General features: G+C 38.2%; 2 protein-coding genes across 6 annotated transcripts; one reads left to right on the forward strand and one right to left on the reverse strand.

Moving 5' to 3' along the window:
- The first annotated feature begins 941 nt into the window (after positions 1–941).
- On the forward strand, positions 942–1,952 carry LOC143856323 (protein TIC 20-v, chloroplastic-like). Its single transcript, XM_077366517.1, has one exon. The coding sequence runs from the start codon at positions 1,104–1,106 to the stop codon at positions 1,755–1,757; it is 654 nt and encodes a 217-aa protein (XP_077222632.1). The 5' UTR covers positions 942–1,103; the 3' UTR covers positions 1,758–1,952.
- A 7,185-nt stretch (positions 1,953–9,137) lies between these two features.
- LOC143856304 (transcription factor BIM2-like) lies at positions 9,138–15,616 on the reverse strand. Of its 5 annotated transcripts, none has more exons than XR_013238156.1 (8): positions 15,427–15,616; positions 15,208–15,329; positions 14,694–14,799; positions 12,965–13,034; positions 12,774–12,869; positions 11,072–11,520; positions 9,700–10,001; positions 9,138–9,479 (listed from the first exon to the last, which is right to left on the reverse strand). XR_013238156.1 is itself a non-coding variant. In XM_077366484.1 (8 exons), the coding sequence occupies exons 2-8, from the start codon at positions 15,296–15,298 to the stop codon at positions 9,369–9,371; spliced, it is 1,056 nt and encodes a 351-aa protein (XP_077222599.1). In that variant the 5' UTR covers positions 15,299–15,329; positions 15,423–15,614; the 3' UTR covers positions 9,138–9,368. The 5 variants fall into 5 exon arrangements, 3 of the variants coding, with proteins under 3 accessions (XP_077222599.1, XP_077222598.1, XP_077222600.1); XR_013238155.1 differs by having other exon boundaries at positions 9,138–9,622; XM_077366484.1 differs by having other exon boundaries at positions 9,869–10,001; positions 15,423–15,614.
- Between the last annotated feature and the right edge of the window lie 1,187 nt (positions 15,617–16,803).

A 16,803-nucleotide genomic window follows, 5' to 3' on the forward strand; every position in this document is an offset into this window, starting at 1 on the left:
GTGTCACGGTCACGATCCATTTGAAATCGGACCATCCATCGGAGTGTCCTAGTTGGTCTTGCTTCCATTTTTCACAGTTAAAATTCTCAAAAATTGGAGAGGGAGAGGGTGAGCACAAGCGTGACTTCTAGTTTTGAGGGTGAGTTGCAATGGCGGCTACGCTGTGGGTGATGTGAACTTTGAGCCAATGGTTAGAGCAAGAAGATCAGAGGGCAACACAAGACTTGAGGTATGAACTAAAAAATACTAAAAATAGGAAACGTTTAAAAAATGCATTTGACTCATTTTTAATAAACTACCCTTGAAAAAATAATTAATAGTTTTAAAATATTAGAGGGTGCTTTTATAAAATAGCATAATGATTATTAATGTTTTAAAATATTAGAGGGTACTTTTATAAAATAGTATAATAAATTCAGATTTAGGACTGTCTCACGGACATTTGTAAATTGTTATTTGCAGGGGTGCAACTCGGGTTGGGTTAAACCCACAAAAAAAGCCAGGTCGGGTCTGGTCGGGTCGAACTCGGGTCGGGTTCAGGTTGGAAAAAAAAAAGCAAAGCTCAACCCGACCCGAGTGAAACCCGACTTGTTTTATAATTTTTTTATTTTTTTTATTTTTTTTTTGTAAGTTAAAAAACTCAGGTCTGGTCGGGTCGAACTCGGGTCGGGTTCAGGTTGGAAAAAAGGGTTCCTCGGGCAGGTCGGTTCGGGTTGGAAAAATGGGTTCCTCGGGTCGGGTCGGGTCGGGTCGGGCTGGGTTGGCCAGAGTTGAACACCTAGTTATTTGTAATAAATTCTGGATCCTATGATAGGTCCCAAAACGTGTACATGGATCCTGATAATGTGTCAAGATACTGTTTATTTAAGTTCGGATTCGGATGGTCCATCGGACTGTCTGGGTCGTTGACACCCCTATCTACAGAAAACGAAAGTGATAATGGCAAGATACTTGAGATCAACGTGTTACTCTCTCTCTCTCTCTCTCTCTCTCTCTCTCAAAGTCCAAGACAAACTTTTTTCTATTACTTTGAGATCAATCTCTATAGGTGGGGTGATAGTGGTGGTGGTGTTTTTGCTTATTTTCGTAACCCAAACACTGCCATGTCCAATCAAATGGCTACTCTTTTATCCTTCTCATTCACCCCTCTCTCCCTCCCTCACAAAACCCATCTCCCTCACTCTCTACATTCTCTCCAAAAACACCCTCTTTTCAATCCCAACAACACCAATAAGCTCAAAAACCAAACCAGACCCAAAACATTTATCTCAGCCCAAAACAAGCCCAGCAATTCTGCAGACCCCCCAGACCGCCTAATCTCAGCCATTTGTTATTTCTACCCTTTCTTTGATGGAATCCAATATGGCAAATATGTCATTAACCAATTCTCTTTTGTTCAAATCCTTTTACAACCCTTAGTCCCTGCTATTAGGGTTTTTAAGAGCTTCCCTTTTAATGGGTTCCTGGTCTTTCTAACCCTTTACTTTGTTGTTGTTAGAAACCCTAATTTCAGCAGGTATGTTAGGTTTAATACAATGCAAGCTATAGTTCTTGATGTGTTGCTCATTTTTCCTGACCTTTTGGAGAGGAGCTTTTCCCCTAAGGAGGGTTTGGGTTTGGATTTGGTTATGAGCTTGGACAGTACTGTTTTTCTGTTCCTTTTGGTGTGTATGATATATGGTTCTAGTTCTTGCTTGCTGGGTCAAGTGCCCAGGTTGCCAATTGTCGCTGAGGCGGCCGAAAGGCAAGTCCCATGAATTATTATTTGATTCTGTTTTTTGTATCCACCCTCTCTTTTGTTATGTTGTTTTGATGGCAGATGCTATTGGATTTTATGTTGTATGTTTGAGTGTATCGAATTCGGCAATTGCGTCTGATTTGTTTCTCAGGTACTATTTTGTGATGACGTTGTACTGGTTAATTTAGATGATATTTAAATTTTATGTTGTATATTTAAGTGTATCGAATTTGAGCCGGGTAGATCCTTTCACCTTCTTCATGAAAATTTTCTGAAGGATTCATTAGCCGACCCCAACTAGTTTGGGACAAAGGCTTAGTTGAGTTGAGTTGAATATATGGTTCTAGTTCTTGCTTGCTGGGTCAAGTGCCTAGGTTGCCAATTGTTGTTGAGGCGGCCGAAAGGCAAGTCCCATGAATTATCATTTGATTCTGTTTTTGTTTAACCTTCTCTTTTGTTATGTTGTTTGGATGACAGATGTTATTGAATTTTATGTTGTATATTTGAGTGTATCGAAATTTGGCAATCAGTCCCATGATTTATCATCTGATACCCTTTTTTGTCTCCTCTCTTTTGTTATGTTGTTTTGATGGCAGATGTTATTGAATTTTATGTTGTATGTGTGAGTGTATCGAAATCAGGTACTATTTTGTGATGTTTTGCTGGTTAATTTAGATGATTTTACATTGTGGTTGTAGGATTAAACAGTTTCTCCATCTCTTTCATTATTGTTTGATGCATGTAGGCATGTTTATTCATGGGATGCCATTGAATTCTTTGTTGTAACGGTGGGCTTTTGTTTGTTTCTGTGATTCTGTTGTCTAACATTGTTGTGATTCATGTGCTTAATTTATATAATATCTTGTCTGCCATTGGATTTTCCTTTCTGTTGTTATCGATATGATTCATGGTAGTGTTGTCATTGTGCTTTTTTTCTAAAGTGTCATTTTTATTTGGCTATGCCTTAAAAATCGAGGAAAAAACAACAACAAAGAAGTGTTCTCTTTATCCTTATCAATGTGAACAACACCAAAAACAGGTACATCTACAGTAAAATATGAAAAAATTGTCTAACTTAACCAAATAAGACGGTGACTTCTGACCATAGCTGTCTGGTGTTCATAGTCAGTTCAACCTGTATGATTAACACTTTGCCAAGTTCCTGGCAAAACCTGAACTAGCTCATTATTTAATAAATCGACTCACAGTTTGTGGTGGTAGTGGATGGTTGATGCGTAATTGGTAATTATGCTTGGAAGTGTCAGTTATAGAAGAATTACTTCTAAGTTCTGGTTACTCTAGTTATAGAAGGATCCTCCCCCTGACCTTCTTCATTGTATCGAGTTAGACTCTTCGGGGTCCCTTTTCACTCGCTTGTAGTTTCCTTTTATCTTTTTTTATTGTTCTCTGGTTGGGGTCCTGCCTAACCCCAGCTTATCAATCAAAAAAAAAAAAAAATTTAGCTCTCTCAGTTCTTGATGATAAAATTTACTCCTTTACAACCTAAATTCCTAATTATCTTTTATAAAGCGAAAATATGTTCCCAATCTGTAAATATGTAACTCTTGGTATAGCTAAGTGGTGAGGCAGGACATCTACGCTTTGAACTTTTGGACTTTGGACCCTCCTGGGGCTTGGTTACAAACGTTCCTTTTCGTCAATGAAAGTCCAGATTATGTTGATGTATCAATTCCTGATCTTTTTCTCTTTCTGGTAGCCAAATATTGTGTTGAGATGGCATTGGAATTGCTCAATCTCACCAAGTCATAAATGTGCCTGTGAACATATTTCTTGACCTACCATTCTTGGACGTAGATTTGTTGAGTCTTTTCTCGAGTCCTTGGTCAGAAAATCAGTCTTAGCTGGCTGTGATTTTTCGGAGAAATTATTTCAGATGATACAGTTTTTAAACATCTTGTTGGCGGTCTGCATACATCCTTTCAGATTCTATAGGTCGGTCTCTATACAACCTTAGGTTACAGATTCCCAAGACCCCAGATTTTAAGGTTTGCATACATCTTTCGAGCTTACAAAATGAATTTTTTTCATATTATATGCTCCTTCAACTTCCCCCCTCCCCCCCCACCACACACACACACACACACACACACCCCACCACCACCACCACCACCCACCCACCCACTCCTCCCCCAGCCCCATAAGAAATTTCTCTGAATCTGCTCGATGTGCTTGATCACTGCAATAGGACATATGAACGTGCTTACTAAAATAAGGACATCTGAACATGGATAGGTGGTACATCAGGATATTAGAGACAACAATCTTAATCAAGACTATTCTTAATGGAGGAGGAGATAGATTAAAGGATGTGTTTCCTCTCCAATTTTTTTCAGTCATAGCAAATGGCATCCCTACAGGATTATTTGGGAGCTATAGAAGAATTCATCAAGAAAATCTAGTATCTCCCTACTTGTTCATCATGGTAGCTGAAGCCCTAAGCCTTATAATAACGAGAGTGGAAGAAAGGGGTTTTTTAAGGTTTGAAACCGTGTAGAAATTCACTTTTCATATCCCAGCTTTAGTTTGCAGATGATATTTTTATTTTCCTCATTGAGAAGGTGTAGGAAGTAAGAAACTTGAAAAGAATTTTCAGATGGCTTGAGGCGACTTCAGGCTTAAAGATTAAGATTTCGAGCTTAAAGATAAATTTCTCCAAAAGCTAGATAGTGGGAATAAACATGTAGGATGAGGAGGAGAGAGGATGTAGAAAAGAGGATCTGCCCATCATGTATCTTGAATTATCTTTAGGTTATGGAGCAACATCCACAACCCTTTGAGGAAACTTATAGTGGAAAGAATTAAAAGTAGATTAGCAGCTTGGAAGAAAAAATTGGGAGAACAACCTTAATCAAGACTATTCTTAATGGAGGAGACAGATTAAATCATGCATTTCCTTGCCAATGTTTTCAGCCATATTGAATGACACTCCTACAAGGTTCTCTGCTAGCTATAGAGGAATTCGTCAAGGATATCCATTATCTTCCTACTTGTTCATCTTGGTAGCTGAAACCATAAGCCTTACAATATCGAGAGCGGAAGAAAGGGTTTTTTCAAGGTTTCAAACCATGTATCTTTAAAAACAAAAGGGTTTCAAACAGTGTGGAAATTCACTTTCCGTATTCCATCTTTAGTTCGCGGATGATATTCTTATTTTCCTTAACAGGGTGGAGGAAGTTTGAAAGTCAAAAAGAATTTTCTGATGGCTTGAGGTGACTTCAGGCTTAAGATTAAGATTCTGTGCTTAAAGATTAATTTCTCCAAAAGCTTGATAGTGGAAATATAAACATGTAGGATGAGGAGGTGTTGGAATTTGCAGCGGTGTGTAGAAAATAGTATCTGCCCGTCACATATCTTGAATTGCCTTTAGGTTGTGGAGCTACATCCACAACTCTTTGCGAAGCTGTAGCAGAAAGAATCGAAAGGAAATTAGCAGTTTGGAAGAAAAAATAGGACATCTGAACATGGACAGGTGGTATATCGAGATATTAGTGAGAACAACCTTAATCAAGACTAGTGTTTCAAAACGTGGATGCGGGTCAGAACGCGGCCAAAGCAAATCCTAGTCTACTCGGCACAACGCAGTCGAGTACTCGGTTGACATGGTCATAACTTGAGAGAGTCAAAGGAGTTTTGATTGACTTTGTAGGGCAAAATGCCGACTAGGACAAAGCGCAGCCAAGGTAAAAGGGACTAGAGATGTTCTGTGGAGAATCACTGACCTCATGGATGAGATTAAAGATATGTCTTTGCGTGATGTTTTTTCTCTTTCTCTCATTCCTAGAAGCGGAAACAACTTGGCTGATCATCTTGCCAAATCAGGAGCTTCTACCTCCTCATTTTATGTGGGCCATTGCTTACTCCCCCCCGCCCCTCAACCACCCCCCACCCCCCCCCCCCCCCCCCCCCCCGGCACCCCCCACACACACACACACACAAACTGAAGTGCACTTATTATCCTTTCTTATTTCATAAAATTGTTTCTGTATAAAAAAAAAAATTACTGTTGTTGCCAAAGGTACATCCTTTCTTTGTGTAGCTTTTTTTTCTTTTTTCCTGCATGTGTTTTTCCTGCAATTGATAAAGAGCAATTGATATCCATGTAACATGGAAATTGCATGGTTTTGCAATCTGTAACTGATGTTATAACCTACAAGAACCAATTGTATGAATAGTTTTAGAGCATAATTCTAAATTTCCACCAAAACCAACACAATACGACCGAAATATTTTCCTTCCATCCCCCACCGAAAAATATACTGAAACTGAAACGCATACTGAAACTAAAATTGTAAGTGTATTAGTGGTGTGTTGTACTAATATGTGTTACATAATTATATTTATATGAAAAAATATATATTTATATGAATTACATGTGAAATGTACTTTATGTATTATGTATAAATATTAATATGTATTACATATGAAAATTGATATGTACTAAATTTTCAAACATGCACGGAAACACATGACTAGGTGTTCAATGTTGGTAGACCATTATGGGTGATTTTTTACTTGTGTTCTACTTTTTCAATGTGCACTTGTCCTTGTTCTAGCACTACCTGGAGTTTCATCCTAAATTCCCATCATTTGCATATGTTTCCATACATTTTCATAATTTTACAGGACATTTACCAAAAATTTCATCCGAAAACGTCACATTTTCATTTCCATCACGACCAAAGCACATACCGAAACTGAAACCCAAAACCTTGGTTTAGAGAATCAAATTGGTTCCAGGTGCAAATTTAGAAGTATTTGGTGCGGAAATGGTTACTTGTGAGAGTCAATCTCCCATATTTCCTACTAGTCTAGAAATGCAGTTTGGATTTGTTTGGGCTGATCTGCGTTTCAAGTCTACCTACAAATGCTTTGTTGAAAAGACAATAACAAAGGAAACAACAGGACGAGGTTGTGCTAAATCAAACTGTGATGGTGCCTTAATCTTTGTTCATGACACCGCAGATCAATATACTTTGACATGTGCTGTATTTTGTGAACTTCACCACAATATCTTGGGTACTCAATCCTACGAATCATTGCTTTTAAGCTGTACCTGTCCTGGATCCAAGTCCTGATAAAAGTCGGGGATAACTCAACTCAACTCAGCTAAGCCTTTGTCCCAAACTAGTTGGGGTCGGCTAATGAAGCCTTTAGAAAATTTTCATCATGAATGTTGATAAAAGTCAGGAATCAAATTGATAAAGAATTCTTCTCAACCTGGAAATAATTGTGTCTCATCTTGGTTTTACCATGTCAAATTTGGTTCCTTCAATCAGAATGTCTTCCAAATCCTCCCATGATCCAATTACAACAAGCACTGACAGTATCATTGTATGCAGCAGACCAAACTTGCATGTTTGCTTCTGTAAATCTAATCAGGATCTTTGTTATGAGCATTTAGAAAATTGATCAGATTCACCAAATTTCTTCAAGTCATTCAAGATTTAAGTTCAGTTGAAGGGGGTGACTTGGTGTTTTTAAAAGCACATTACTCAGTCTTGATTGAAAACTTGAGAATCTGAGTTAGCTACTAAATTTTATTGACCTTGTACTAAAAGAATTAGGCATAGTATTAGGAAACTCAAAAGGGTTACACGATATGATTTTTTTTTTCTTTGTTAGGTAAGCTGGAATTTGGCAGACCCCTACTAGCTTTATTGGTAAAACTATTGCAATATAGAGAATTCTACCCCATTGCAGGTGTCAGTTAAGATATTGAGAAGATCATGTGGGGGGGGATAAGGAGCTTGAAAGAGAGTGCCTGAATTAAGCTTTAGTATATTCAATTGGGATCTGGTTTCGTCCAAGAACACCTTTTCTCAATGCGAATAACTTGAATCGGCAATCAAATCTATCGAGGATTTGCAAATATATTCCTCTCTATCATTTCTTCCCTAGCATGTGAAGCTTTTCTCATTGCTATAGTGACTTGCACATTTTCCACAAAAGCTTTTGATGATGCATTTGCCTTTGTTTATTAGCTGGCTTCTGATAATGGAGCGCCATATCCAGGATGAGTATAAAGTCCCTAGAGATGATTTATTGATTTGAATTCCAGCAAACAGAATGTGTTCTTGGGATCAACATGAATGCGTTACTTAATAGCCTTTCATGTTGATTTTTCCTCGGATAATCTACACATGCAATGCCTTGAAAGCGTGTATTGGAATATCCCTTAAACCAGATTGAATGCACAAATTTTGGGTTGATTGGGACTAAATCCGTCATTGGGTCACTTGAATAGTTTCTATCTTCTTGTTTGATAAATCTCACTGCCCATTGAAATTTTAAGTTTTGATGGAATAAACTTCATATGTGATTTGGGTAATTATATGGGATTATGGATGTTCCTTCAGTTGAAGCTTTGCAGATTGAATTGAACATCAATAGATTCGGCAATGGAATAATAAATTAATGTTCTAATGATCTGATTTTAAGTCTGAATGAATAACCGAAAGTCTTTCTCTGGCAAAGAATGAGTACTTCAACAAATTCTCATTTTCTGATTTCCAGAGTGGGTGAAATTAGCATAACAAAATCATGTGGAGAAACGAGTTGGGTTTGGTGACCGCCATTCTCTGGTATTTTTCAAGTTTTTTTCGTTCTCCATGATGAAAAAAATGGACAAAATCGCTGCTGAGAAAGGTTAAAGAGTGCAATGTAAGCTGTTCACAGTGCAGTAAAGAACATGCCATGGAATGTGTACTTCATGGAAGGGTGGAACATGCTATCTCCATTGAATACATAGCACATTTTAAGGTGACCGTGGCTATTGTTCTGGTGATCAACCAATGTGTATTAGCCCCAAAACTAAACCTACAATACGATCTATCTGACTGGCCTAAGTTAATTGATTGTTTACCCTACTTAACCTTGAGTTAGGGTTGACCCTCTTCGACCTGAGGCTCAAGTTAGGATGGGCGAGTGTCAAAGAGGGTCAAAAACCCACCTCTAAATCTCTCTACCCTAACCAGAGCTGTCATGGCCATTAAAAAAAACCCCTAACCCAACCTGTCTAACCCGTTTTTTCCAAATTGGGTAGGGTTTGGATTCAGGTTGGCCTAGCATGAAGAAAAACATAGCCATAAGATTATAAATATCACAATAAAATTAGAGGAAGGGTCAGGTCAGGTTGCCCAAGGCCTCAACCGTAACCCAACCAAACCCGAGGAAATGCCAAGCCGAGTTGAAATCGGGTTGAAAACACCAGGTTCTGATTGAGCCTGACCCAAGTTGCATCCCCAGCTCATCTAGCTCTATTGATAGAGAGTATTATCTATTTAGCAACTCCAAAGTTCCGAATTCAGCACAGACAACAAGGCGTTAGTAAAAAAGAGGAGCCCCTTACAGCTATGAAATTCTGTTACAAACAAATAAGGAGAAAGAAACTAAATGAAACTTGTCATATATGAAAAGAAGCCTTTGAAGAGAAAAGGGGCTTCTCAAATTTACATGGAAGCGTCTGCAGAGAGTATCCAAATACGAATCAAAGAATACCTAATGGTTTGGGAGACCAGCCAAACCGTAAAACACAACATGTACACCGAAAGGTCAGTTTATATAAACCAGGCATGAACAAAGGGAAAAAGGGAAAAAGGAGGATAAAATACTAGGTGTTAACCATCTTGAACCTCTTGTGAGCATGGTCAGAGTCCTCACTACTACTTGCCACCCTTGAGTGCCCCATTGCCCGATTCCTAGATGAAGGGTCCTCGTGATCCTATATTGCAAAGCAAGAGAAAAGATGTAAGTGCATTAGGATTTGTTCCACTAGACCAAACCAACGGGCCAAAATACAAAACCAGGTTTAAAATGACAAATTTCTTAGGATTGGCTTTTGCCGCAGTACAATGGAAATCATCCCTGCAAATGCCGCAATTAAAACATAAAAAGGCTTTGCTCATAGGCGAAAAAATTGAGCTATACTTTCATCCAGGTACCTAGGCAGTTCTGTTTTCAGGTTGGCAGTTTGATCATGGCTTTGTTTCCAAGCCATCAGTGCAATCCATGGTTTTGCTTTCGAACTTTTATTGACTTATGTTCCCGAGAAATGAGAGAGTTTAAAAATTAGTAACAGGGTAAGTTAACCCAATGTAGGTAGTTACGTACCTTGGCACAGGCCGTGGTAGTGATCGGTCTACTACTAGTTGCTCGCTTACCAAGATCAATCTGAACAGAGATGTTGGCTTGTGACAGATCTATGCCTGAGCTCTGCAGTGCATCAGCAAGAGAACTCAATAACCTGTTGCCCACATTGGCATTTTATCATCAGCCCAAAATTCATGTGATTCCAAAGAAGACTCCTACTATAACAAACTGAGGAAAAAAATCTCTCACCAGCCCAAAATTCATGTGATTCCAAAGAAAGACTCCTACAATAACAAACTGAGGAAAAAAAATCTCTCACCCCCCCACCCAGAGTTTCCAAATGAGAGAGAGTATGGTTAGACCATTCCAACTCAATGCACAAGCACACAAACACAAACAAATGCAGTCTTAATAGTATACTTTCCAATAACCAATAACAGGAAATGACTGGATTTGACAAATGAGGTTTGGTATACTGAACTATAACAAATATACAACCACAACATCTCTTTGTTGATGCAACATGTACAACAACTTCACCAATATTGCGCCAAGTATGCTGACTTGCATACCCATCAGTGCATAGTTTTTTTTTTCCAGTTCTTCACAAGTTGCCAAATGTTCAATCATGTTAGAGCAATAAATTGTGGTATATTTTTTCCAGATGCCAGCCAAATTACTACTGTAGCCACCACTTGCATCCCATGAAATGGCACCAAGTGAAACTTTGAATAAAATTTCAAGTTGCTCTCAGACTCAAAAAGTAATTTTTGGTCAGACATAAATAAGTGAAGGGATTTGAAGTTGACAACTAGCTATCAGAAAGGTTATTTCTGATTTTGCACTGTGATTTCATTTGGTATTCTTTTTTTTTTTGGGTAGCTAAGCTGGGATTGAACCCCCAACCTCTAGGTCAAAGAACAAAGCCTTGACCATTGAGCTAGAGGCTCAATCCCTCTCATTATGTATTCTAATAATAAAAGAATTAGAACTGCATCATTCTTAATTCTCTTGAACAGGCACAAATTGATCACTCCAGATTTAATACTGTTGAAAAAACAGCTTTGAGGAGAACAAAACCACAGCAAAGAGTCTGTTAAAGAAAATGCAAAGAGGCTACCAATTTTCATAAGTTGTATATCAAATTCAAAACAAGGAAATGCTATAGTTGCTGTAAAAATATAAACAAATAAGAAGATAAAACTGTGGGAAACATGAACACACCCTTGAGAATAGACATTGGACATACGAATTGTGCCCCCTTCAATTGTAAGCTCCTCTTGTTGGGTAAGCATATTACTGTCATCCGAGCACGGCCTCTGCCATAACTGAGATTGAGGCTGGCATGCCATGTTTTCGGCATCTGACATCGGTCTCTGCGGATATTGGGTGGGTCCACTACCCCTTCCAACCAGAGATGGGTACATGTTTTGCTGCAAAGGAATTGATGGAGCCTTACTTGCCAAACCTGTGCGGTGATCCATGGAATTGTAAGGAACACCCGTGCTCATGTCAGATTCTAAAGGATTCTGCATGTTCACAAGCATTGTTGGGGAGACGGCCATGTTATTATCGTCAAACTTCCCAGCAAATATCAACCCTGGACCAGAGCCATTCTTCATGGCTCGAGAATGGTCGGCTATGCTCTCTCCTGGACCTTGGCTGTGTTTCTGCTTCAGAAAAATAACGGTCGATTAAATTCTCTTAGAAGAGTATTTTGGGTATAAGAAATTCCTGACACCGATGCAAGCCAGTTCCTAGTTTTTAATTTTCAAAATCCTCAAATGAAATTTCATGGACATGATAAACATTTTGAAATGATCGAAGTACTTGTGATTTAAATAAAATAGCCAATATATAATCAAATTAGCAAAGTGGTTGGACAAATCAAATTTTTATGGAAAGAAACTACCATGGTAGAGATATTCCGGAGAAATGACAAAAACTAAAACGATACTCAGAAACCTCTACTGAGTACTGACCTTGTGTTGAATATAATATCAGTATTTTTATTTTTATATTTCCGAGAATAACTTGTATCCCATTCGCCTTTTGTAGTAGGTAAGCTCCTTAGTGGGAAACGAAAACGAAATATTCATGGCAAAAAAAAATAGCAAAACCTTTTGACCCCACGCAAACCACCGAACTCAACCTTACCAATATAATACTACACCAACATTAATTGGAAAATGAGAAATGTAATATGGACTTTCGTTAAAAAATGATTTAACAGCTTAAGAGAAGGTCAGAATCCACTAATTGCACTGGTGACTGCACACAAAACAATCCATTCCAAGCCCCTATGATTTAGCCAACATTTTGAATTTACTGCTAGCATGCATGTGGACATGTCTCGACAGTGGCACGTGCGTCAACATGAAATGACACTCGACACTTGTAAATGTACTGCTAGAAGTGTCAAATTTAATGTGGATGCGTCGACACATTTTTATATCATGCCAAGTGAAATTGTGTTTATTTTTTCCGCTACATATTGGAGACTAAAGAGAACTAGATTAGACTCAAGAATGCATTGTTATTTGATTATCATGTATGTTTTACACTTACGGTTACTTAATCGTAAGATATACTTAATCCAAATATGAAATCACTCGTTTAAGGGTTGCCGTGTCGGACACCTTGTATCCATGTAGGCACTCGAATCACGGATCATATACAAGCCTACTTCATCAAGGGTGGAGAATTTCCCCAATATTCCTTTCAAGGAATGACAAAATATTATCTTATCTATATATTGGGATATGCAGGTGCTTGCCCATGCATGCAGAGGCATACAGATCCAGCCAAATCTCACAGACACATAACATGCCCAAAATGCATGCAATAAAAGGTGTAGTAATTATGATGCCACCAACAAGTATGCTAGTTATCAAACAATGTTTAAAGCAAGCTAATAGTTTTTTACCCATGGCATCAATGTCATGCTATCCGGATTCAATCCAGGGAATGCTGCATCGTACTTGTCTAGCTTCTCTTGCAAAACTTGGATGTATTCAATGACCTGTATAGAGAGATGGATAATTTATCAAGAATGAGAATTTGGCATTGTTAAAGAATGAGGCAAATAGCAGATACAATTAAGATTATACGATGTACCTCTAGAAGGAGCGATGCCTTATCTCTCTTCTGATCACTATTTGGTATTAGTTCTCTCAATATTTGGAACCTGCATGACGAGCATAGAGCCCATCAGGTCTTCAAGAAGAGCGGATAAAAAGTAATTGTGATTTCATTTTTGGATTTTGGATGGATAACGGACACTTGAGTGGTGGGAGGGTGAAAGAGGTGGCTAAAATTAGAAAAAATGTTTTACCTGAACATCAGAAAGATGTTAGAGAAATATGAGCCGACACCAAAAAGGTTACATGTCATGAAAAGGGCTGCATTTATGAAAAAAATCGGCCAATTCACTATCCATTATCATCTTGGGCAATTATTCTCAGAAGCCTAGAAAATGATATTGAGATTTGACAGCTAGATCCCAGCCAAACGAACGAACTCCGATGAGTTCCAAGCCTGAGTTCTGAACCTGTTGAGTCTTGGTTCTAAAATGACTTGCCACTGGTATTGGACTAAAAGTGCTTACCCGGAAAGAAAAGAATCATGGGTATACAGAGTTATGTGGTAAGTTTTATTATTCAAACTTTCTTCTTTCACAAAATTCTTAATTAAAACTAATAGCATCTTTTTACAAATATCAGAAACTAATAACTTGGGCAGGACTTCTGAATCAACATTATGTATGGATACATGAGGACGCAAAAATTTCAATATACATGATGTCATATCAGATTCGTAACACATTTACTGGTGTGCTATTGAAAATATCTAAAAGTGGATTGTTCACTTAAAAATATAAATAAATAATATTTTATATATACATATAGGGACAGCAGCAGCAGTGATAGTAATAATAATAATTGCAGGGGAAAGTGATATCAAGCATAAGCACACAGTTTGTTCAGTTGGGTGTCTTGAATTCAACCTATTGTGTGTGACCCAGTTCGGATAAGCTTGTTTTTTACCCGCTTTGTACAAGGGGATTTAGGGCTGATTTTCGCATTCTTGTTTTAGAAGAAAGTTGACATCTCAAAAGGGAGAAAAGGTGTATAAGCGTTTCTTAATAAGTTTGGTGAGAGATACCGATTTTCTCTTGTAATCTCCAGTTCCTATAGTAAATTTTCTCGTCACCTCTGCCATGGATGTAGGCTTTATGCCGAACTACGTATATTTTTGTGTCTTCATGTGTTTGCTTGTGTTTGACCGTTTCATTTTACTTTGCCATTGAAATTGCAGGTTGTTATTGGGTGGTTTTCAAAACATAGTTGGTGTTGGACCACTCCAAGATGAGAATTTTAGCAATATTTGATTACCATAAAATACTCAAATACTCCAATCCAGTAAAATCTCAAACCCCACGTCGCAACACATCTGAAGATCCCAAAAGAAAATATTAGCATCAGATAAGTTTTTTTCATCCGTGCGGAGTAAAAACTATAGAAATGATATTTACGGGCCGTCCAATAAAAAGTGAATTTAGACGAGAGGGGCTAGAATTAAACACAGAAAACAAAACCTTAAGAAACAGATTCATAAATCATCACAATATAACAGTCTAAAATCTAGAATATCTAGCTTCTGTAGACAGTTGTGAATACCAAATTAAATATGTGAAACTTGAAAATTTATTCAGTAATCTGATTACAGATAATGTTAAATCACCAATCCAATAGAAAATAACATATTAAAACATTTTTCTAAGTATTCATGCCCACATCAAACTGAATTAGAACTAACCCAACAAAATGACCACCATAAAACTTGCCTGTCATTGATTTTGCTCCTCCTCCTCTGCTCAGTCGCAGAATGCTTTGATCGAGGAGTGAGAGCCCTTTGATCGCCCTTGCCCTCCACATCTACCCCAAAATCCCCTGCAATAACTCAAAATATAAGCATTTTTTGTAAGTCTAGTCTAGCTTTCTCTTGGGTTTGGAGCTAAGGTGCTATTGTCCCCCTCTTGTACTTCTTTTTACATATTAACAGAATTTAGCAAAATCAGAATCTATTGACCCCATGAATATTATCAGAATCTAATAAAGAACCAGACATTGACAAAATAAATTATAAATAAAAAAGGAAAATACTAGAAATTACAAAGCATATACATAATCCATCAAACCCACCACGTGGCCCAAATTCAAGAAACCCAGAAACTGAAAGTTAAAAAAAAAATGGATAGAGGGCCCTCTAACATGCGCCGATCATTGATCGGCGTACGTTAGATTTCCTTTGCATGTTTCTACTAACGTATTGGGTATGCATAACCAAAGCAATAATACCTCTTTGGGAAGAACCCTCTTTCTTAACGTACTCTTCATCATCATCATCTTCTTCTTCAGTAAAACCCTTCATAGATTTCATCATCTCCATGAAAGCCAGAATGTTCTATGTGGGTTTTTGCCTGAGTAAAATAAAAAACACAGAAACCCTACAATTCAAACCCAAGAAAAAGGGCACACAAAGAGAGAAAAAAAAATATGAGCAAATAATTCACCAACTTGAAGGATAGTACAGAGCTGAAGTTGCCCCAATTAGTAATTTCTCTGCAAAAAAGGTAACAATAGCCTTACGAGGACGAGGGTTTAATCAAATCCTAATGGGTAACGCTTATAAACCTGCTTGTTTCGTTTTGCTAACATGCGCCTAATGGGTGACGCTTATAAACCTGCGCCACGGAGCGGCTTAAAAAATTGGATTGTAGGTGCATTTTAGTTTTGGCTATGGGTCCCTGGGAGGCTGGGACAAGGTTTTAAATTTCGGCTTCGGTAACTATTACGAATTTTGGGCCGAAATTCCGGTCAAATTTTGGTAAAGGGCGAAATCCGGAATTTCGGCAAATTTCAGTTTCGGTCCCCACCGAAATCCGAAATTTAAAACCATGGTTTGGGAACCGAGTTTTTATATTATGAATGAAAGGCCTTATTGTCCATTATTTTCCCACACTATAGGATGATCCAAACCGTCCATTAGATGGGTTGTGGCCCAAAAATCATTTCCTAACCTCTGATCTATAGAGGGACTGCACATTAGAGGGTTGATCCTAACCCTCTGTAGATCGGATGGTTCCGATCAACCTATGGAAATGATTTTTGGGGCACAACCTACCCATCTTATGGACGGTTTGGATCATCCTATGGTGTGGTCCTTACGTACTTCCTAAAAATAATGAAAAATAATTGGCTATAAGGCCGTTCACCATAGTAACTCGGGTTTTGCGGGAGTCCTTTATCCGGAAATTTTATATGGGGTAAGCACTTAGAGTCCCGTATTTTTTCAAAAGCACTGAACGGATGAACCAAACCTTCCATGGGTCATAATATAGAGAATTTATATGGTGGCCGACCGTCTAAATTAGAAGGGGCAGAGTGTCAAAACCCTACCCCTTGATTTTTGATCAAGTGGGAAGTCCAAAAAGGTGGTTTGACCATGATAAAAAATCAAAGCGTAGGGTTTTGACACCCTGCCCTTCTGATTTGGACGGTTGGCCACCATATAAAAACTCCATAATATAAATAGGTTGTGCCCAAAAAATCATTTCTATAGGATGATCCCAACCCTCCGATCTATAGAGGAACTGCATATTATGGAAACCTCTAGATAAGAGGGCTAGGATCAAAAGTACTGTACATACCATATTTTTCAGAAAGTACTGTACGGACCACACTATAGGATGATCCAAACCATCCATGTTATGGGCCATAATGTAAATAGGTTGTGCCAAAAAAAATCAGTACTTTTTTAAAAATACGGGACTGTAAGGGCTTACACCATTTAAAATCTCCCTTAATCCGTTCCACACCCGGCTCATGTTAGAAATTCTCAAGAGAGAGAGACGCGGTATAATCACGTGGATGGCGCGCGGCTTCACGTGACGA

This window comes from Tasmannia lanceolata, unplaced genomic scaffold (genome assembly GCF_043159265.1).
Source record: "Tasmannia lanceolata isolate RefF3 unplaced genomic scaffold, GAP_Taslan_0.1 ptg000023l, whole genome shotgun sequence".
NCBI classification, from domain to species: domain Eukaryota; kingdom Viridiplantae; phylum Streptophyta; class Magnoliopsida; order Canellales; family Winteraceae; genus Tasmannia; species Tasmannia lanceolata.

What these genes read in the sequence shown, in the direction of transcription:
- LOC143856323 (XM_077366517.1), top strand. Translation starts at nt 1,104, where the DNA reads ATGTCCAATCAAATGGCTACTCTTTTATCCTTCTCATTCACCCCTCTC.
- LOC143856304 (XM_077366484.1), bottom strand. Translation starts at nt 15,298, where the DNA reads ATGGAGATGATGAAATCTATGAAGGGTTTTACTGAAGAAGAAGATGAT. An exon ending in AGGAGCAAAATCAATGACAG is followed by an intron (nt 13,035 to 14,693) that starts GCAAGTTTTATG and finishes CTCGTCATGCAG; the next exon opens with GTTCCAAATATTGAGAGAAC. An exon ending in AGGCATCGCTCCTTCTAGAG is followed by an intron (nt 12,870 to 12,964) that starts GTACATCGTATA and finishes CTCTCTATACAG; the next exon opens with GTCATTGAATACATCCAAGT.